Source organism: Gallus gallus, chromosome 5, assembly GCF_016699485.2.
Source record: "Gallus gallus isolate bGalGal1 chromosome 5, bGalGal1.mat.broiler.GRCg7b, whole genome shotgun sequence".
NCBI lineage: Eukaryota > Metazoa > Chordata > Aves > Galliformes > Phasianidae > Gallus > Gallus gallus.
In genome coordinates, this window is record NC_052536.1 from 37,271,956 (window position 1) to 37,295,498 (window position 23,543).

General features: G+C 39.5%; 1 protein-coding gene across 5 annotated transcripts in view; it reads left to right on the plus strand.

Annotated features, from left to right (window-relative positions):
- The window catches only part of LIN52 (lin-52 DREAM MuvB core complex component), a 41,854-nt gene extending 18,602 nt beyond the window's left edge, over nucleotides 1-23,252 (plus strand). For 2 of the 5 annotated variants that reach the window (XR_003075232.3, XM_025150746.3), the window contains one exon: nucleotides 20,184-20,318. Coding sequence is in view for 3 of the 5 variants with exons in the window: in NM_001007937.2 (NP_001007938.1) it covers nucleotides 20,184-20,239 (56 nt within the window). In the remaining 2 variants the exon portion in view is untranslated. 5 annotated transcript variants of the gene reach the window in all.
- Nucleotides 23,253-23,543: the final 291 nt, after the last annotated feature.

Consider the following 23,543-nt stretch of genomic DNA (forward strand, 5'->3'; position numbering starts at 1 on the left):
CACAGTAATAATGACTGCGTGGCTTGTGGGGTTTGCTCACCTTTCAGATCTGCTTTTGTTTAGTTATATCACTTGCTTTTGTTTTGAAAGCTGCCTACTCGGTCTCTCTGAAACAGAGGAGACGTAATAAGGGAAGGCTAGGGAAAGGAAGGTGGATTTTTTCCAACCTTGCATTCAGTCTTAGACCCTATGGTTTTTTTTGTCCTAATGCTTGTGATAGCGTAGAAGTTCAGTACTCTCCTGTCTGAAGAGGGAAGTGATGACCTTTGACTCCATCGTGCTCAGATGCATGTTCTACAAAGTAGATGGAGATAGTCCAGAGAAAGCGTAGAGATGGTACTGGAGTGTGAAATATAAATGTGATTGGACTTTTTTAAAACACGGATTTTGTTTATTATTTACTCCAGATCAAGTTCTCTAAGTTCTGTTAATATTGGAAATATTAGTATAAGGGTGATCTTTGTAAAAATCAGTGTTCTTTCTTTTCACACACATTGTAGAAACGTAGCTGGAGTGTTCTTTAACAGGTGATTGTCTTCCTTTATGATACTGTGCTGGACTTACAGCACAAGACCGTTTCAACTCCACATACCCTATTCTCTGTCTTTCAGGCAGAACCTCATCTGCCTGTCTAACTGGGGGATAAATTGTTGTTCTGAGGTGAGTGCTTCTGGTTTTTTTTCCAAATAAACAGAGTACTGTAGATAATTATTTAACAGAAGAAAATCCAAAATTGTTTAATATTTTTAACAAGAGCCTAAGCTATTGTGGTTCTGAGGAAGCTTGCTGTTGCTTCCTTCTATAACTTTTACTTTGGCTCTAGAGCATTTTGAGAATGCAAACAGGAGAGGGGGAAAAAGTGTGCTTTAAATTACAGCAGGCTGAAACAACGGTAGCAGGGAGCCTGCTGTTCTGTCTGTTCTTCCACCACAGCTTCTTGCTAATGTGACTTTCCAGACCCCTTTCAATTGTTAGCAGTTAGACCTGGAAAACCCTGAAATGTTCTCATCTTCATCTGCTAACTTCTCTTTAGCTTATGAAGAACGAAAGTAGATTTTAAGTGAAAAGTTGAATTACTTGGATTCATTCCAGAGGTAGTAATGAGCGTGCTGGGAATGCCTTGGCTTCCTTTACTTCTGACTCCTTATAGATATGGAAGAAGTTTTCCATCTCTTTCCCCCATTAGTCATCTGCTTCCAGATTCCAGTAGCTTACTCATTTGCTCCCTTGTGGTGTTTGTTGTTTTTTTGTTTATTTGTTTTGTAAGCGGATTTTAGGGTAGGAATGTGTTCTTTCATCCAACCATACTTCTAGCAAAGAAGAAAGAATCCTTGAGACTGAGCGAGCTTTGACGCTTGTTGATGTTGGCACCACAATTGAAAATGAATGGTTACCTTAGCTAAACTAAACTAATTGATCATGTATACAGTGTATCTTGTCTCAGTTGAAGAAGCCAGATCTCAAGGCTTCCTTAAAAAGGTAGGCTACAGCAATAGATTTACCTTTGGCCAAGCATGCTGGTCGTGGACTCTTTCTTTTTTTGGGACTTCCTGGCCTTCATCCCCTTACATACACATATTGTTTCATACTTTAGTCACTGAAACCCATTCTTCCCAATCTTCTTCCCAATCTGCAAACTCAAGGGCAATCTGCAATACAGCTCTTTTCAAATGCACTAGAACTTTATAGATGGTTTTTGATCCAGTCATGTGTTAATCTGTGTGAGAAAGAGATGTAGGCCAGAAAGGTCTTATCCAAACGAGCTTCTTCAAGCCTTTGCTGTTTCACATTTCTGCAGTATTCGATAGAATATTAAACTTATTTTAAGAGTTTTGCAGCTCCTCTCCTGAATCCCTCTCCCTATTAATATGCAATCTAGCTTTTTATAACTCATCTACTTTCCTTTTACTGTGGCCAGTCCCTTTCAAAGAAGCACTTGGTGCCTGGACCACTTCTTTTCTCTCATGCTACAGACATCCTTAGGCTTCCTCTATCCCTTGTCCCTCTGTTTGCCTGTTTTGGATTGCTTTTTTTCCTGCTCTCTTCTCCCTGCACGTAAACTTAAATTTATTTCCTTTTTCTAGTTCAGGAGTCTTCCTTTGTGCGTCTGTAGTTGAAAGGGAGATACTCACTAGTTTGTTCTGTAGCTTCTTCTGTAAGCAGGCATGTGCCAGAAACCTCGTAAGCTTATGGCTTTCTACATATTAAGGCACTTAGTGATGCAGCATTTTAATTAAATTAACCAGAATTTGTAAATTGTAGATAGATTTCCCAGATCATCTCAATATGAGCTTTTAGAGTGATCAACACTCTGCTGGTGTTTAATCCATCAGGCTGCCATATGGAGCATTGAAGAGCAGAATATCTGTTTATTAACAATTGTTTTTTTCATATCAGCAATTATGATTTTTGTATTTGAGGACATGGGAGTACAGTCTGTTGTTGCTTCTATTATACCAATTATGTCAATTTCATGCCAGACCCACTTTCATGTCTATTCCTTTTCCTTTTTATTCTGAATCCAGGTAATTCAATAGATTGTCTAAAAAACTCAAGACCAAGAGGATCGTCTCGTCAGTCTCCAGAAATTTTATCACAAGAGGAAAGGCCAGGATGGCCATTATGAGAAATTATATATATCTGTAACATCAGTGGTTTCTGCAACCTTCTAAGACATTTAATGAATCTTTGCAATTTGAACAATGAGGACATATGTAATGATTCACAGAATTCAGAAAGTTGGCTTATCTTAGAGATCAAGCCAACCTTTAATTTTCTCTGTATTAGTAAATGTATCTAGCCTTAAATTCTAGGATATTTTCTGTGCTGGAGTTGCAACAGAAATTACTTGTCTCTTCAGTGTTCTGTTTCATTTTATCATGGCAAACAGGTTTGTTTCTACCACTTTGGCAGTGTAAATCCTGGTTTTGAATGGGATGAATATGTTTTAGGGAAGAGGAGGGGAAAAAAGCATCTTACAATATTTTCATTGCACTGCTTTCTTCAAAAAGTAATATTAAACATTCTGGAATGGGAGATAACGTGGGTCTGATGCTGAAATACGTTTTGCAGTTAGACATCAAATCCTTCTCTTCAACTCTAATAGAAAATAGTTTCCACTGTGAGAACCTCCTGAATTCTGAGCGGTAGTAACATGTATACTCACTCAAATATGTTCAAGTTTGCCTGCTTTCTTGGCTGCATTGACAGAGCCTGGGGGGATAAAAACTGCTTATTGAGACATCTTCAATTTTGATCTGTGTTTAGGTGGTATATGGAGAAGAGGGAACTGTTAGTATGTGTTGATGGTGATAAATGGAAAACAGTGCTTTCTGACTTTCATTAGAGTTGTCCATTGTATCCAGCAGATGGCAATGAAAATGTACCTGCTGCTCTCTCTTCTTTCTAAGCAGTGTCTTGACTAAAATTTTAAAGCCTGCAGAAGGTACTCTTCCCTGTTCCCTGGTGCATAGCTGCAGATCATTTCCTAATGAGGATTTTGAGTGCCCCCTGCCTAGTGGGTAAAACAAAAGCCAATGCATCCATGGATTAACAAGAAAGGAATTTAATGCTGGCATGCTGTACCCTGCAACAAAATCTGTTTTCAGGATTTCAAAGTATTCCTTTAAATGTTTAGCACTTGGACAAGCCTTTTTAGTAGTCTTCTCTTTCCTTACTTACATTGTGCATCCATCTGTTTGTCTGGCATTTATCTTGGTTGGTTATCCTGTGGGTGAAAAAGCAGTGATCTTTCCATAAGCTTGGCACCAAAGGCAATGTGAGTGCTCATCCTTTTGTATAGTCTCACAGTACACACTAGCTCAGAACTGCTGCTGGATTTCCAAAGAGGGCACAATTTTGTTTTTTTCAAGCCAATGGCAACAAATATCCCAGTGTGGAGTAAACTGAGGCTGGTGATAATAGGGATTTGTTGGCCCCTTGCATATGGGTCACTGCATTTTTGTATCACTTTTGTACAACTGTTACAGAAGTGTTTGGCTACTCCTAAGCAGCCAATTAATTTGCAAGAAATTATAGAATTTACATATTCTACAAAGTCATACACAATAACTCCATGTGATAATTATGTCAGAACTACATAAGACAGCTTTGTTCAGCTGATATTGTTTACAGTCATGATATGGAACAATATGTAAACCCATTTAAGGGTGTCTAGACACTAGGAGTTAATGAACACTGCTACCTTTCTAGAACCTATAGGATTAAAAATGCCTTTTACCAGCCTCTTTGTTTCCTTTGTATCTGGTGATTTAAGTAGGTGTGGAAACAAGGATTTTTACTCCCTCCTGCTCCTGTTCTGTGATCCCTGTGGTCGTCTCCAAGAAATTTTGATACCTGTTTCTTAGTAACTGTGAGCACCACTGATGTTCTGTCCCTTTTTTAGCCCTGTGTCGCAGGTATAATGGCACTTCAGTAAGTCCAGACATCCAAGTTATAATCTAAGTCGTCTTCTGCTTTCTGTTCAATGCTTACGAAATAAAACCTTTCCTATCTATCCACTCAAATCTTATCAAATTTTGTGTCTTATACTTGCTGCTGGAATCCTTTGCTCCAATCTTAAGAAGTCTTGTTCCGCTTGCGAAGATGAGATCATTTGGACTATCATCAGAATCTCTAGACATTTTTTTCTTCAAACATCTTTATTTTATCAACCTACTCTTCCTTTTCATGGCTTTTTTGTGCCTTGTTGGACGTACTCTATTCAGTAATAGTAAGACAGTAGCCAATTCTAATCAGTCAAGAAGGCAGGTTGCTATGAACCATTGCTATTTTCTAAGAAACTGGTTTCCCTGCATGATGCAGGGGGATACTTTGTAAACATCTGGGGAGCTATCTGATTTCTTTCTTGCATGGGTTGCACAGTATTTATAGAAGTCTTGATGACTGGTAAGATGATGTGTTGGATGTAAGGTACTGTAGTCTCATTTATGTATGTAGTCTGTGCTTATGCAGTGTCTCTTCTAAGTGCCTTAGGACAGAAATTGCTTGTCTAGTGTTTGTACAGTCTGTAACAGAATGGTAATTTGATCAAAAGAGCTTCCAGGCATTACAGTAATAATTCCAGCTGTACATACAACTAGCTAGCTGTGCTTTAAGTGTTTTTTTTTCTTTCTGTGTTGGTATTTGGTTGAGCATTTTGGGTTCCTCTCCTTTGGCCTTTCAAGTCCTAGCAACAGATGAGTATGGAATAAACTTTGTAGAGCATTCCTTGAAATGTTTTGATGACATAAAAAGGGTCTTCTGTGGTAGTAGCCAAGGCTCTCTTGGTTGATAGCTTACAAAGCAGTTCTGGGGAATGTCGTGAAAAGGTGCAACCTGATGTTTGGGAGAAATTTCATACCAAATTTTGCATTCAGCATCTACTTGGACTCTCCACATTAGAAATATGATCACTCCAAGCTGTACATGAAGTCATACCTTAAACTGAACTCCTGTTGTAGAGGCTTTTGTTTCTCTCTGTGGATCTGTTTAAGATTTTCAAGCGTAGGTACCTCAGTCAGGAACCATACTAGTTGCCTTAGGCCTGAACTAAAATAGGAAACTGAAATAGGATTATTATGAAACAAGGAGGTCCTATTCCCTCCATCTTGGAACCTGACAGAGAGAGGTATACACCAATTACTCATGGGGGAACCTAAGGGATGGTAAAGTCACGTAGCAGGGGTGAATGTGTTAAGGGCAGAAGCTAGGTTTCCATTTACAGGCTAATGTACTGTCTCCTGGAGCTTGGTTCCATTTTAGCCCAATAATTGCATCCATCAAGTAAGTTTACCTCTAAGTAACACAATTCTGTTATATTTGAAGTGATGGTTTCTGACATCAAAACAATATTGTTCAGAAGTAGATCAAAAGAGGACGTACTTGAAGTCCAAATGTGGCAATAATTAGTCACAGCCTTGCTTCTATTACAAAGGGAGGAAGGGAGGCAGCATTGTAAGACTTGTTCTCTGGACCTTCACTTTCTGTGTAAGTTACATGCTGCTTGGCCATAATATTGTCATATTCTTCATCTTGTACGTAAATAGCAAAATCTCTTTTTTTTTCCCCAAGAAATTGGAATTGTAATTTGCTGTTACTTTTGGTGAGGCAAGTCTGAGAATGTTAATGATTGATCTTCATACACATTTATAATATTTTGTTTTTTACTTTGTTTTTATCCTGAAAGGCTCGTCACACTGGTAGATTTGTAAGTAGTTTCAGAATAATTAGTATGAGCTGAGTTTGATAGGTCGTGCCACAGCGACCTGTACTAGGGCCAGCACAACTTGATGGCTCTTCGTACTTTGACTGATAGAAACAGTCATGCCAAGTTTTTCTGATATTCTGTATATTTTTTTAAAAAAGATTTGATGCTTCTAAACTAAAAACTTGCTGTTTAACAGAATTCTCATGACAGGTCTATCTGACTTTCCATATACCCCTCAGGCCTCCTGAGCTCCTGGAATGGCCTGGAGCAGCCAAGTGTAAGCACGGTCCCCAGCATGGTAGAGTTAGGTGGGTGGCTTCATGCTTGAGACACTTCAAAATGCTGTGCTGTTTCCCACCTCTTCTGCTTGATATTAGTAATTGTTTCCAGTCTCTTCTCTTGTTTCTGAATAAGGCTTCGTAATCTGTTCCAAGGAAGTAAGAGATTCTTATTCTAGCTCCTAGAACTTCAGGTACTCTGGGTCATTTCAGGCAGTCTTTTGGCAGGAACAGTTTCAAGATAGTGTAGGTCAAAATACACCATTCTTCTCTAGAGAGCTGGTTAGAAATCAAGAGATTTCCCCTCATGGTCTCATGAGGAAAAAAAAAAAAAAGGATGTCTGATTTGTTTTGAAAAGTTGCTGGTTATTTTACATCTCTGCAATTGAGAAGCTAAATTGAAAATTCATACTGATTCCCAGCCCTGAAATGAATAAGAAGGGTAGAATTCAGAAAAAATAATGGAAGCCAGTCATATGAAAAGAAGTGAAGAGGAATGTTTGTTTTATTGCACAGTGAATAATTTGATGTGGAACTATCTGCCATACGGAGATTCTTTTTAGACCAAGTTCTGAACAGCTATTGAAAAACAATCCAGCAATTAAACTGATAAGATACGATGTCTAGTTATATCAGAATAAACTATAAAATGAACCATGAAACATTAACTGCTTTAGAATACAGAACGAGCACTTGGGAGGAGGAGGAATCTTTCAGAGCTGATGATTCCGTTTGTTTTCATAGTAATGGTCCCTTTTTTCTGTGGTGCTTCTGATTGTAGGTGCAGTCAGGCAGGATATCTGACTGGGTCAATCACTGATCTGCCCTGCTCTATCAGCTAAAGTGTTCATTTACATTTCTTTTGATTGCAACGTGACAGATTTGTGTTTAATAGGGAATTTCCACAATACGCTGTATTATACTTTTCTAGAGACTGATCTTAGATCCTATCTGTTGATAGGATTTTATTTACAAGATTTCAGGCAGTGATACAGTATGTACATTCAGAGCATGCTTTGAGTTACATCTCTAGAGAGATCTTTTATTATTAAACCCTTTTGAGGGTATCCCCAGCGGCAGCTCAATAGAGCAGGTGGCCTGCATGGCACCGGTGCACAGGGAGTCAGGAGCCTGTGTCTTATCAGAGCATATAATTTAAAAATCATTCAGCCTATTTTTTTCTCCTGGGGACGTGATGATGATGACACAGGATTCTTATGCTAGAAACTAATTGTTAACTTGCAGAAGAAGTCATTCAGCACAAATCCCAACGGAAGAGGGCTGGGTGATGGATGTTTCTGGATAGCAGGCCAAGGTGCCATTTGTTTTTCAACCAATAGTTCTGTGGGTTACCTCAACGTTTTCATGCCAAGTACCTCGCAGACTTGAAAAGAGAGAACATGTTAAAATTAAACAGTGTTTACAATTTCTGTCTGCTAATATGTATGTATTTCAAACTTAGAGAAAAGCAACCATTCCTTCCCTCTCTCTGGGATTTCTGACTGGTGATCAGACTTCTTTGAAGCAAAGCAGTGGCTGTGTGGAGAACTTAGTGTTAAGAAACTGTATCAAACAGGAATGTAGCAGGTAGGTGATGCTATGGAAAGAAATGTAAGATTGCATATGCATCTGTCCTTACAGCCATAGCCAGTAGTGATTGTCCACCTGTATTTAGCTATCACTGGACTAAGTCTGCAGTACATCCAGTGGTATCCCCCCATGCTCTGGCATGACTGAAACATTGGTGAACTGAAGTGAGTTCAGCTTTTTACTTACGCATCTTCTACTCCTTTTTCTGCCTTCAAATATGTCTTCTAGCCCCACTGTCACTGGGTCGTGAAGCCCTCTGGGTTCCCCTAGCTTTCAGAGTTTCCTCAGTACCCCTCAGTCATCAGGGTAATCTCACCAGTCAATAAAATTATGGAGACTCTTCATGGTAATCACCACCTTTCTTCTGCTTTACTTTTCCGAGCTGTCTTATAGGTGGTTTCGCTGTTACTTTGCTGCAATACCCTTGGTTTTGGTTTCCACTAATGGATGAGGAACGCTAGTTTGCTTTGTATGGCACTGTTATGGAGGTTTTGTAAGAGAATAATGGTAGATGTGGCCTCAGAACGGTGGCATGTATGAATTGTGAATAAACATGAAAGGATTTGTGAAAGCTAAAGAGTACCGAAGCTAACTCTGCTGCTTTCAGTAGATCTTGTCAAGTGAAAAGTGACAACTGAAGTTTCCTCTGGCTACTGTGCTTGGGGGGTATCAGCAGATTGATACCTCTGTATTTCTTTTCTTCAAATCCAATTCAAGGTTTTCTTAAACAAACAAAAAACATGGGAACTAGAAGGGTGAGGATTTTCATGCAAAATGTTACCACAGTTGTTCATGGGTCTGGGAGGATTTGATTTTGGGTGTAGTTTTTACAACTGCCTATTGCCTTGTTGCCTTATAGCTCATTAACAGCTAAAATGTAGCAACTGTAGCAGAGCCTGCTTGTTTATCTGCTTCTGTTCCCAGCAGTCCTGAGTGGCATTTCAATGCTGTGAAAAGCATAATGTTTCTATATCACTTCCTGAGACGTCTTGTGACGAGCTTGGAGTTGGTAAAGATGGTTTTGAATTTCCTGCACCCTGTTCTGGACTTCCAAATATTCCTGAGCTCAGGGTGTTGTTGCCAGGGAAAGACACTTATGGCCAGCAGAGAGCATGAAATGAGTCAGTAAAATAACTGAAAAGCATCTGGGCTGAAGCAAGCAGTGAATATACTGTGAAAGAGGAAGGTAGGGATAAGAGAAGTAATTAAAGTAAATGTCTTTGATTCATGTGGAGGAAAGAATTAAATGATGGAGGTGATTGTAGAGCTTTTCTTCTGTGGCTGGAGCCTACAAACAGTGTATTGCTGCTCTTCCATAATTCTGCTTTACTGAGGTTAAAGTTTTTGGCTTGGAGCAGAGATTCCAATATTTCACTTGTATTCATTCTTATAGACTTTTTACTTGGATTTCTAGAAATTGCAGAAGTCTTCTGTTGTTTTACCAATGAGAAAATTAATCTTAATTTACTTAATATGTAAATCAAATAGTACTGCTCAGTCATAAAAAGGCATGAGTCTTCTTGTGGATGCCTTCAGCGTTGGTAATCCATTGTTACATCAAGAGCAGCACATCTACATGGAAAAACGGTTCAATAAGGAATCTTGGGGTTAGAAAACACTTAAATTTATTTTGATTTCTAAAGTATAGACACATCTCTAAACACATAAATACAGAATATCCTGGTGTGAGCTTCTTTTCTCCAGATACATCATGTGAAGATTGTTGACAGAAGTTAAATTTAAAGGTTCAGTTTTGCTTCAGTGCTCAGTTATCTGGATGACCTGCTGACAGTCTTGTTTCCTCCTTTGGAGGTGAAAGAAGCTGTACTGATTTTGAAACAGGTCTGTGGGCCTCTCTGTAAGGTATGTCGAGTTTTGTTCTGAGTGGATTTATTTGTCCCGACTTGCATAACCATACAGCATGTATCTCAATATTATTAGCCAAAAGGGACTTACATAATCATTACACGATTATTTTTCGGTAACTGTTCTGTAAATATGTAATTCTCTCTCTACTCCTAATAACTCTTAATCCCTTTGTTTCTATTGGCTCAGATTTTTCCATGGCCTGCATGCCCTGGTCACTGATAAGACTTGAAAAAATGGTGACTTTGAAGATTCACCTGCTTTGCTCCCAGCCACTAAACACCAGCTGCCTCTGTAGGCAAGGAAGGCTGCATCATGATGCTCTGTTTTATGGGAATTTAGACACTGCTTCTGCCTGTGTGCCTTCTGAGAAGTACTTATTCACCTTTAAAAACATCTCATACCTAGCTGCATGCATATATTCAGTGCAGACCTCTCCACCTCATTTCTTCATTTGTTTTATTCTCAAGAGTTATTGAGCAAACAGGTTTGATCTAATTTCTGCATGTTACTAGATAATGAAGATTCCTGCTTCAGATAGTGTGGTGAGAATGCCTGATGATTTAGGCTTCCTTGGTCCTCTGCAAGTATGGGAAAGGCATGAGGAGATTATTCTCCTTTTTGATACATGCCGGTAGAAAACTGTAGCTTAGCTTGCTTTTTGTTAGAACATGCCATCTTTTTATCCCAGTGTTTGCCTACAACATCCGTGGGACTTGGTAGTCAAAACTTTCCCGAGCTGCATCTGTTCAAGTAATAACTTAAACTAGTAAAGTCTCCCTCAGGTACACTTGACAGTATCATCAACCTTTATGTACAATTAGCTTTCAAGTTACATGCTAGCACTAAAGACAGTATGAATTTATTCCTTTAAGCCTTACAAAATACTTGAACATCATTTTTTCAGTGTGTAATTAGCTTCATGAGTCATTGCCTGGTCTTAGGTCTTGACACTTTTGGCATGTGAATTTTTTGTGCGTGTGTATTTGACTTTGGCTTTGTTCCAGAGTAAATATTTTAAGCTGCTAGTTGTGTGGGGGTTTTGTGTCTTCGGTCTGAGACTAGGGGGCAGACATAACCAGCACGGAGAGAAGTGAACTGTATAAACCACAATTAGAATTGCCGTGCACAGGTGTCTGAAGATCTTATACAATTGCCAAGCTATTTGTTTCTCAAATGAGGGGCTCTGGGAGTGCATCTTGGAGAATAAAGGGAACAGAAGGCCTTCCTTTTGGATGTTACGTATTTTATTTTGGTTTTGAATTCTAGCTTAAATTCTTCCAGACTTGATGCATTTGGTATCTGTACAGAACCAGCATAATGAATAGTTGAAAGCGACCTACAGTACCTGGTGACAGAATTTGTAACTGCTTTCAGATAGGAATCAGCATTTAGGAGTAAGAGTTAGGTCTTGTGGTTTAAAAATTAGGATGCCAGCCTTCAAAGTAAGGTGTCTTGCAATGTTATTAAAGGACAGGGGTTATGGGTGAGTTCTGTTGCAGATGCCTGAGCATCGTTTTGGAAAGGGAGGCATCTTAAATATCTGTGTTAGTCATATGCAGAGTATTATTGCAATGAAAAAGCAGTGAACAAACAGCTCACAGTGCTTGATGCAATTTAATGCACAATAATTTTTTTAGCTCTGTATTTCTGTATGCTCCCCTGTGTCAGATCTGTATTCTTGGGACGTGAGGTTCCATTAAAAAATAAATAATAATCGCAGCCCCCTCTCCCCCCACGTTCTCTCATTTTCTATAATATGGTAATGATATCACCGTAGCAGTAATTACGGGTCATCTTCATTTCTTTCATCTCTGCTGGTTCTGATGGCTTCATTCCTTTGACGGAGAAGATTTGGCTCTGGGTGCTGTGATTATTTTGTTAAGCATTATTCGAATAGACAGGAGTGAGAGAAATTAATCAATCCAAATGCAATTAGCATCATGTTTAACCCAGTGATGGACGTCTCAAGGTGAAACAGCCAGGGGAGTTTCAGACATTATTATTCAATCCAGTGGCTCTTATCTAAATTATAATCAAGAGAGGTTTTTATTGGCTTCGCAGAGGGAAGATGTAACTCTTTCCCTGCTTTGGGGGTCAAAGGGATCAGGTCTTTGGCCTCACAGGATGTTGGCTGCATGCAGTTCCTGCAAGTGGGAGGTGCTGTAGGAGTATTGTTTAATATGTGGGTCGCTTGGGACAAAATATCTGCACATCCCAATGTTTGTGACCTGGAACGTGACTTTAGTAGCTCTTTAGACATTAGCAGGGATGTCGCTGCTCCTTGCTTCAAGTATTTTCGTTGACTGGCTTTGCCCATCTGTATGTGAGTGAACACTGTGGTTTTTGGCATTCATAGCCCTATGTACGTCATTGTTTGCAACTGACTATGAACAGAATGGTGCTGCCCTGCGAGGTGGGGAATTCTGACTAAAGAAACAAGGCAGTTACTTTGTAGAGAAGGGGGGGAGCAGATACAATTTTATTGCTTATTGGTACCAACAATAGCATATTCGAGGAAATCTCAGTATGCGTGCAATAAATCTATTATCACCCAGGAGGATAATTCTGAAAGAGCTCAGCGATCTCTCGCCAAGTGTAGGATAAAAGGCCGCTACTCCGGGTGGAAAGAAATGAGATGAAAAGAGGTCTCATTGGGATTTTGTGGTTCAAGAAAGGATTGGGTGTTTGACTCCAGTTCTTAAGGCTCTAGCCCAGCCGTGTCCAACCCACAGGCTGCATGTGACCCAGCCCAGCCTCAGATACTCACTGCTCACAACAATCACCCACCAGTGCATGACCGGTGCTGCCTGGGCTGAAACCAGGGCATGGGGAGGGCGCAGTGCAGTGCTAACTCAAGTTAGGGCAAATAATTGTATGCATTTTGATACATTGCCTGAACGCAGTCCTGTTAACAGAAAAAAAAAAAAAAAAAAATGCAGCAGTGCTTTCTGTTTTGATACAGGAATTTGAGAATAGGCTTCAAGATTGCAATGAAAAATCAATTTATGTTTGCAACTTTATTTTCAGTTGATATAAATATATCACCTGCAAATTTTCAAATGGAATTCGTAGTGTTGCAGTCAGATATTCAACTAAAAAAATTGATTAGGTCTCTTTACCAGACTTTGATAAGACCTATTTTAGCAGAAAATCCCTCACTTCAGTCACGCCTTGTTCATGTCACCACTTTTTGGCAGTACGCACATTTTGTGAACAGTTGTCAAGGCTGAGGTACAGGAGGAGTAAAATGTCATCAAAAATTTCCAGTTGAACCCCTTGAAACTTCACTAAAAAATTGCAGCTGCTGCCATCAAACCAGGCTGATGCATTGGTTTCACAGAAGCGAAGGCAAGTAGTCCACTAGTTTTATTTTGCTCTTTTTTTTGCCTTCTATTAAAAATATTAAATATTAAAATGTTTTGTTACTTACATAGTAACTATATTGTATATTTTATGAAGGCCGCTCCGAAAGTAACACCTCCTGTTTTATTATGTTGACCACTAATGTCAGAGGTGGATGTTGGTGGTACAGCAGTAGAGATTGAGCCTTTCCACCAATATCCTGTTATATTTTGTTTCGGTGCAACAGATTTCAGTCAAGTGGCAGTCTGACAGAATGATGTCTGATGTGGGAGTGTGCATGAAGCAAAGGTGTGTCATTTCCATGTGGGGGAAAATGGCACCCATTGACATTCACTGATGCTTGCTGAATATGAGAGATGACACGGGGGACATGAGCACAGTGAAGTGGTGGGTAGTGGGTTTCAGCAGTGGTGACCGCATCAGTGGGTCACCTCTGCTGGTGCTGATTTTCAAGAGTGCTGCATGTAGGCTCATGTTCATAGCTGGCAAGAACACACAGCTAATGGTGGTGGTGACTGAAAAATAGTTGTGTAGCTGAGAATTTGCTCTATTAAATAGTGTTATTGTGCTCTTTGTATCTGTTGTAGTTTCCATGGTAATAAAATAGGCATTACTTTCAGAACCACCTATGTTTATGCAACCCAAGACAATTCCTCTTTGCTCAGTGTGGCCCAGACAAGCCAAAAGGTTGAACACCTGTGCTCTAGGCAATATTCACTGAACTGTTTCAGCAGGTTGGAATTTTTTAAGTCTCTGCTGTTCACCCCTTTTAGAGATGACTGTTTTCATTGCATACTGGGAGGAGAAGTCTGTGCTTCACCTGCTTTGGTTCACGGCAGGCTTTGTACCTTTGTACCCTCCTTCCTTGGCATTTCCAAGCAAGTTATGCTAGACTGTACTGGAGTTGATGTGAGGGTAGATTCTTCCCTCTGGTTGACTCAGGGAAGGAAGTAATGCTTTGTACCAAGGATGATGTTCATATTTCAAAATACTGTAGCAAGTCTTGACAGAACTTATCTTTTGGAGCCCAAATTCTTGCTCTGTTGCTGACTCCTTTTGTGTATATCTGTGCCTTGCTTCTTGCTGAGACCGTGACCCCATCTGTAAGATGGGAATTAAATCACCATATGTCTCGGGAGTATTATGAAGCTTGATAAACTTTGCAAGTGCTTTGATACTGATTACTGAGAGATGCCATGGTTAACACAAACTTATTCCACCTGGAAGTTCATGTTTCCCTGTCATCTTTCCTGAAAAATATATTTCAGGTGTCCTAGGTGATTACACTGGTATTCAGTGCAAATGTAACGGTTTCTGAAGCACAGGTTTGCAGAACTGCATGTACCAGTTCTACCTTCATTAGAGGTGATAAAAGCATTGCTGGTGTCGCTGCAGCTGTCTGAGATGGCCGTTCCACCTTTGTGAAATGAAGTTTGGTGCAGGATTCACTGATACATATTTGTTAAGGGTCATCAAATAGTATTTTATTTGACAATTATGTTAGGGAAGTATGACGTTAGCAAAGTAATTGGAGCAGGCACGAAGGTGGTGGTTGGTTTCTGGGGGTCTGGTTTTCCTGTGTACGTGTGCATTGAGCCTAGGAGTCAGAAATGACTTGGAGATGGAGTTCTGTATGGATCACTTTCTCTGACAGAAGTTCAGATTATGTTGGTTGGCTAATAATGTTCTCTTAGTCTTGGCCAATATAGACCTCATTATCTTCTAAGAGCTGTTTAATACTAATGTCATCATCAAATCTTAACTAGTTTTTTTACTGTTTTTAGAATGCCTTTTTGCCTTCACCTTGGTGACTGACTTTATTTCCCTTCCAAATTAAATAAAGGTTGAAAGCAACCAAGAGATTTGGCTTTGCTGATTACTCTCACAAGTCCCAGAAGCAAGAATCTCACATTAACTCCTGGGCAGAATCCTTCTATGTGCCTTTTTGTCTATCCTGCCAACTAGGAAGAATAATTGTCCTCTTATCCTAACACTGTGTTAAAGCTGCAGCAATTATTTCTTTTGTCCTTTATACCCTTGTGACAGAAGAGTTAACCTAGAGTTGTGTTCTGCTGTCTTTCTGCAGTCTGTGTTTTTTTTCCTGAACTGGTAATTTACACTGATAGCTCTTCACAAATAAACCCTCTTAGTTTTGTTGTCTCTGTAGTGTTAAGACACAGCAGTTTGAAAATGCATGACTGGTATTTTAGAGGAATCCATGTTGAAAATCAAGTCCCTTAACTATCGTAAGTACAGCTGTGTGGAACTCAACGGGGGGAGTATTTTAACTGAAAAGCTAACAAATAATGACAGTGCCCCAAATAACATTTTGGTAGTCAAGAATGTGGCATTCGAAGTGTGATACTACAGGACTTAAAACATGTTCTGTTCACACGACATTAATGTATGTCCAGTTCAGTAGTAGTATTGAGATATCAACATGGTTACATTTTCAGGTTGGAGGAGAAGCCCAGTCAAAACTACCCAAGCTACAGAGAGGTGTATCTTTGATGAGGGCTGACTTCATTTTAAAATATCTGTGATTTGGAGGTGCTCACAGGCTTTGTTTTGAGATACGCCCAGAAGCAGTAAGCAGTGGAAAGTAAGATTATGATGATAAATGTGGGACAAACTATAATTATGGTACATCTTGTGCTTAGACTTTGTCACCGAGTCTGCAGTTTTGTATTTAAATATATGCTATGTTAAGAACGTGTGTGTATGTGTGTTGCTTAGGGATTCTTCTGGATGAAAGTTTCTTATATAAGTCACTATTTTTGTTGCTGACTTTATAGCAGTAAATCCTTCCATTATTTCTTGGCTCTCCAAACCTTATGACACACTTTGTCCTGTGCTGTCGTATGTATGAGAAGGCTTTTTATGGGGAGCAATCAGACTGGGCCCCAATCTCCAGTGCACTGGGTTTTTTCTTATTAAATTGTCACGAAGGAATATATGGAACAGCAGTTTTCATTTTCAATGGAGGGAAAAAAAAACATTGAGTCCCTGTCATTTGATTAAAAGTTACTTAACCTTTAAATTGCTACAGATGTAAAGATAACTCTGAGTTTCCAATATAATCGCCTCCAAGTTAAAATCAGGAAAATCTTTGTGTAATGAAACCCATATGTCATAGTGAAAGGATGCAAAGCACTGGCAGAGTGGGCTGCTCTCGCAGGAGATCTGCACCCAATCTTGTTAACCAAGACTGCTTTTGGTAATCCCTCATCTCCTCACTTGTAGGAAATCAATCTGTACTACTGAATCTTTTCAACCAGCAACCACAAAATTTACTGCGAAGAAGCAGCTTGGGGGCAGTTGTAGTAGAAAAGGAGCCCCAGGCAACAAGGCTAAATGCGGGATTGAAGGATTGAAGTTCTAAAGAGGAGATTATATTAAACCTTATTCTGTTCCCCTATCAAGTAGAAATCGCTCCTCCTTTCAGCCTCAGACTTTACTGTCCAATACCTGTTCCCGAGATCTGCTTCTCCCCAGCAGCAAACTTAACTCATATGGCACAGACAGTGTTCTCTATTAATTGTAACAGCCTGAAACCATTTTACAATAGTTATCTTTTTGAGAGTCAATTCAAGCACTCAAATTCCATTGTAGCCAGTGCTGATAACATCTTAGCATTTTTTTTCTATGGTCTTCAGTGCCCTCTTCTTCCTCCCTACTATGTGAGATTAATTTGTATCCAAGCTATTGCGATCATATCCATTGTTGATTTTTCTATTGTAGTAGGTGCACTGCTAAGGCAAGGCTGTAAATTGTCTCTTGACATGGAGATTCATGATTCTGCTTTATGCTGCACAGCCTCTGTAGTGGCTGTCTGCTGGTGCAATGAAACCTGTGCTCAAGCCCTTTTCCACTACAAGTCTGTAGTTTAAGCAACCATTTTAAAGATAAATCCCTAAGGTTTTCACTACCATTCTGTCCAACCTTGTAATTAAAAAGTCCACCTCTATCTGCCATACAGCGTGCTTCTACTGGTCCCTTGGGTAGTTGCTTAAGACGGGTTTTGCTGTCTCAGGCTGTGTTTGTATTTAGAATGTGGGTGATGGTTTCTTCCTTCACAAGCTCTTTCTTTTTCCAGCAAGCTCCAAAAGGCCCAGTTGGAAATGATATTCCTGTTTCTAAGAATTTGTTTGTCAGAAGCAATGCTGAGCAGTGAAGTCAGTTTAATATTTGAGGCTTTTCTGTGCAAAACCCAAGCTGAAGACATACTCCAGTGCAGATCTGAGAGGAACAAAGGGGAAGGAATAGCCAAGATGTTTGAACACAGCACCGTGTAATATGTATTTGGCCTGTGTTTACGAGGAATACATTGAACTGTGATCCCTGGGCAGACAAGAGAAGCAGCTGAAGCAGGGAAAACAAGATTGTCAGTGTTTGTGGAAACTTGCCCTTAGTTTGGCTGGGATTTGTTTGTGGTATGAGGATGTTATTTCCTGGCCGTTTTCATACATATACAAAGATGTAAGGTCCTTTCTTTCGGTTTGGCATCATATCTTTAAAAATAAAGCCCTGTCGCAAGGGCTGAGTATGTGAGGAGAAGAGGAATACAGAATAGCAGAAGGCTGTCTCCTGCTCCTAATGGGATTTTGTAGCAGCATGTGCGAGTTTGTTTCAGAAGTCAGAAATGAACAGATGTTGGTATAAATTACCTCTGTGTCTGATGTCTTGCAAATTAAAAGCGCGGTTGGCATCACTAAACAATTTCACCAGGTTGGGGGGGGGAGGCGGGCGGTGATTATTGTAGCAGGTCGGTAAGAATCTTTAAGCTGCAGCAGAACAGGATAGCAAGGATAAAGGAATGAAGAATAAAATGAGAGGTCTGTGAATTAATCAGAAATGTTAACATCTCAGATGACAAGTGAACAGGAGGGCACGTGCTCTGGAGCAACCCCCAACCCACAGTAATTTTGCTCAGTGCACAGAAGGAGTCTCTGCTCTCTGCCTGATTTATAGGGTGCAGCCTCTTTGGGGGAACAGAATTGCCATGTATTCGTATATCTCCTATATGGGACTTGCACTCAGGAAAACTTTCTGCTCCACCAGCAGTAGCTTAGCTTTGTGCTTTCTCCATAAGAAGCATTACAAAACCTTGCGCTGTTGATGGTGCCAGGCAGGGAGATGTCTTAGAAATGTTGGTAAAAACCTATTCCTACCTGACATGTTCAGAAACTTGCATTTTTATTTAATCACATTCTTTGAGCTAGACAACTCAGTTCCTGACAAAATAACAGTCTGTTTCCTGCCCTTCTCAGCCAGCACCTTCTACCCATGTGTCTCTTCAGTAGCTCTGAAAGACATAGGCTATCTTCAGATGGGGAGGTAAAGATACAAAGGAATAAACGACATTTGCAGTAGCTCATGCTGAATCAGAAGCAGAGTTGGGAGTGGATCTCATATGATAAAGCTCACAGCTGATAGCATGAACCAAGTGAATAACACATTGAGCTGCAGTAGCTGTGTGGGGCATGTTCCACTTGTGGCAATGGGCTCTGTAGCCTGCGGATGGCTAAGTGTACCAGGCGGATTGTAACAATACTGTTTTACGTGTCCGTACCTTGTGCTATAACTTGAGTTTCTAAGTTTGAATGTAGTAACGCAGAAATGGTGTCTTGAAGCCTATTCTTTAACCTTTATAGCTAAAATAACAAAATACCTTTGCCTGATGGTATTTGAGTATTTTAAGCTAAACTCTTATTATATTTCATTTCTATTCAAACAGATAGCGAGTGTTATTGAGTAAAAAGTTGACTTCAGCAACACACTCACCTCTTGTTTTTTTTATGCTAATTGTCATTGGTGTAGTTCCCCTCAGTAGAGAGGTCAGGAATTGAATGGAGAAAACAGGAAATTAATTCCCATCTCTGCCTTTCGGAGTCTCTCTAGGTTAGGTGTGGGGAGATGTGTGTGCTCTCATCAATCCTGTGAATAAAAACATCCATGTTTTGATGGCTGTCAGTCCGGCACGAAGCTCACACCTTTATGAAAAAGAAATGATGGGAAGCTCCAGTGGGAAGATTGTCTCTCTCCAGGACTCTTGTCATTAATCGTGCTGTTCTTAATGCATTGCATTGTGTTGTGAGACAAAGATGGTATGTGGGCTGCTTTGCTGGTTTGTGAGCTTACGTGTTCACAAGTCAGAAGCGTCTCATGCAGGAAAGTGGCTTTGTAAACCCCGTGTAATACAGCTACCAGAGATTGATGGTGCCGAGAGAGAGATGTATAAACCTTGCCTTGCTATATTAAACATTGAAGGAATGACAATGCAGAGAGAGCAAGAAGACCAAAGCTCTATAAACTTTACTTTATTACACCATCCATAGATGAACTCTGTTGAGGGAATATAAACTCCGTTATATTACTGTATCCAGGGACTGACACTACTGAGAGAGAATGCTGTCTAATTTCTGCTGGAGATCGTAGCATCCAGGGGCCAATAATCCTGAAATGGAGAGAGTTCCATAATCTCTGATGGGATTATAACATCCAGGAACAATTGCTTTGAGACAGAGTGATGGAGATGTGGATTATACCATTCAGAGGTGGATGGTACAGAGACAGAGAAGTGGAATCCGCAAGAGAATAAATGCAGTAGGAATAGAAAGTTGAGATTCTATGTAACAAGGAAGCCTTTGGGCGTCATTGCTGAGTTTAGAAAGTTTCAGGCCTTGCCTGCGTTTCTAGATTGTCAGGAAATTGGGCTGTAATGCAGATTTATTTACCTTTCACTTATTCTTTGTAGAAGCATAAATTAAATGATTTTCTTACCCTCTGGTTAAATACTGTAAAATACACAACTCTGTTTGGGATTCTTGGATTTCTTTCAGTATTAATCTTTTTTTCCTCCCTTGTGGTTTCAGCTAGAGAAATGACTCGAGGGAAGTTCCTGAACATCTTAGAGAAACCCAAGAAGTAACTGCAGCATCTGAAGCTGGGACAATAAAGTATCCTGACTGGATCAAATTATGTACTGTGGATCCAGATGAACCCCAAAACTTCTAAGAAGTACAAAGCTCTTGCTGTAGACCCTTAGAAGCAAGCACCTCTTTTATATCCACGGCTCTTCTCTTTGCGGGAGAGACATACTGCATACACAGATTACAAGGCCTGTGATTACGTGCATTGGAATTCAGACTTCATCCTGCCTTAAGATACCCAAATGGAAGGATTTGAGCCTGATATACAACAATGAAGTCACCTGATAGGGTTTTTTTTAATCAGCTACTCAAAGTGTGCCCCCATGGTGACCTTACTGGATTGTTCTCAAGTGGCAGCACCAGTGTAAAGTACACAGCAGCTCTTCATGAGACTGGCCAACACGTATCCTGTTGCATTGGCCCTCTTGTGTGTCTCTTGTACATGTATTGGTTTCGTACACACAAATTCTGTAATGAATGAGTGGACAACAGTTTGGGGTGCGGACTGTGACAGATAGCATTGGTTCTGCAGGAACATTTGCTTTTAGTGAAGAAATTCAGTGCAGTCTGCATTATATTCCAGTTGCTCTCTGCCTTCAGAGAAACATGCCCAGTACTACGAAGAGGATCTTCAGTCTGTTGGTCCTTTCACTTCCCATGGCTTGTATCGACTATTATGGGTACTGAGAGCTTAGTCTCCGTGCTACCGTTTTCTAGTGAAATCTGGACTGACAGACATAGGGACTAAGAAGTGTTACTATAACATGAAGGAAATAGTTGCCGTAGCAAGTTCAGTGTATGCACAGAGAAACAGCTTTGTCAGTCTGCTCTGCAATTCTCAGTTTGCTTCTTACAGAGCTAGAAACAGAGTAGAGTTATGAGGTTGAAAGGCAGTAATGTTTTCAATACTCCAGAAGTGGGCAGGCTTGTGAGCCCCATTGTGAAGATACTCTGCTTAAATGGAGTCTTCACACTTCTGAAAGTAGCGTTTCTTGGTATTTTCATTACTTAGAAAACTGGGCTCTCAAAATTAGGTTCACCTGCAAAAATAAAATTTTGAAGGGAGGATTTTCTGAGATCCAGTCTCTTAGCACACAGTTCTGGACTTTACTCATTTTACAGTTTAATGCATTTTCTTTCTGTTAATGCACTTCTGCATGTTCAGCCCTAAGAAGTTAAGGAGCATGTTTGGATTTTGTTTACAAGAAATTTTTTCATCCTATTTCTCTAGGAAATAATATTTTAAGTGTTAGTAACTATGATCTTTCTAGGGTAAAACATAGTATTAAAACATTGGATAAATAACCTGTTTAGGTTTTTTGTTTTGTTTTGTTTTTCATTTAGAAATGTTACTTTTAGCATCCATGCTTTTCAAAGTCTGTCATTTCCCAGACTGATAATCACACGAGAGGAGAAACGTCTTGAAAATAGTACTTGTGCCTCATCATTAGCAGATTGTCCTTAGAGCATTGCAAACGTCTGTCTTTGCAGAGAGAGACTGTTTTCAGTTACATGTGTGATAAAGGAGATTTTTAATCAAATAGACTCCTGAATTTTTTGTTAAGGTGGCTGCAGCCTTTTAGTTTGCAGTCTGTGGTCATGGTTGTTATCAGTGAAAACCAGGCTTGATTTGGACAGCTCCAGTTAACTAAATTTAAGCAGTTAAATCCCAAATCCCAGGAAGGTCATGCACAAATACTGAATGTTAGGTATTTCAGTAGTGTGGTTTTAAACTTAATGGATTTACTTCCCTACTTTGGTTTATGTAGGGCCGTACTTAACAGGGCCTCCATCACTTGAGAACATGAGAGATAAGACATCTGAGTGAGAACAGAAGCTAAGAATGATGGTTCAGAGACAAAAATTGCTGGTGCAAGCCAATGTTAATATAGCTTTAAAAATTATACATTTAAAATGCAATTGTAAGTTTGTATACTATGTATAGTATGTATACACATGACATAATGGGATCCTTGGTCTGTACAACTAATACAAGTTTGTGCATTTTATCAGGTTTGTTGATCCAACACATTAAGGAATTGAGATCTAAAAGGAGGAGGAGTGTAGGAGAAGATATCAAAGCCTGGCATGGATGTATATGTTTGTTTTCTAGTATGTCCAGTAAGAAATTTCAAGCTTTTAGTAGTTCTTAGTGACATATGTGTCTTTTAAGAGCAAACAAAAAACCTTTACCACACAGTACTAATTGTCTATAGAGCAGCAAATAATATGTGCCTTAGAACTGGTATTTATTGGCTTTGTACTTTGTCATCTGTAGAGATCAGCCAGTGCTGTATGTTTTTATTGGCAATATGTATCTGTATTTTGTATGATAGCTGGAGATCTGTAATCTGTCTGTTACTTCTCTGTGTTCTGGTAAAAAAACAAATGCAGAGCTCAAAGAGTAGCTTGAGTTGCCAGAAGAGCCCTCTGGGATGCCAAAGCTGTTGGCTTAGTGACCTGGGCAGTGCTCTTCCATAGGCTCTTCTTTACTGTTAAGCTGATAATACACTGCTCATCATCACTTCAGTTTTCAACCTGTTACTACTTCATTCCCATCAGTAAGTAAATAGTTGGCAATATCCAAATGGTACTGGAGATTTTCTTGCCATCTTGAACCACCATTTTTTTTCCCTCTTCACTGATGTCCTTCCCAACATCACTGCAGCATCTATCTATATAATAACATCCGGGTGGCTTTATATTGCTGGTAAATTTCTATATTTTAAAACAACAACAAATTTTGATAAATGATATGAATGAAGAGTATAATAAGATCAAAATTCAGTAATGCTATTTGAGCTTGTGCAGTGCTTTATGAAGTATTTTCATGCATTGGTATGTTAGATGTTACTGTCAAGTTCCTGGAAATGAAACCTATGGTTTTAGTTCCTTTTAAATGCTGTTATTATATTAAATGTGTAGTTGTAAAGGCCGTTCACTTCATTTTTGGAGTATCCAATGCTTTACTATTTAACCCAACTGAGAATAAATTCTTGTTTTATTAATTGATATAATCGTAAAAGTCTAGTTGCACTTTAAATGGAAGAGCATAATATTCCATTAGGCTTAGTGTTTTGCCATTACATAATTGACAGTTTTGGAGCAATCCTACAACCTGCAATTTCTCAGTTTTCCTCAACAACTCATTTAGAAATAACAGGTAAGTAAAATTGACTAATCCAACTTAGAGGCAACATTTAAACCATATTCTTTCATCTTACTGTTGTGTTACAAAAAGATGTACTGTGCTGTTACAAGGCAAATAGCAAACCTGTCTTACCTTTGATCATCTTCTTGTTT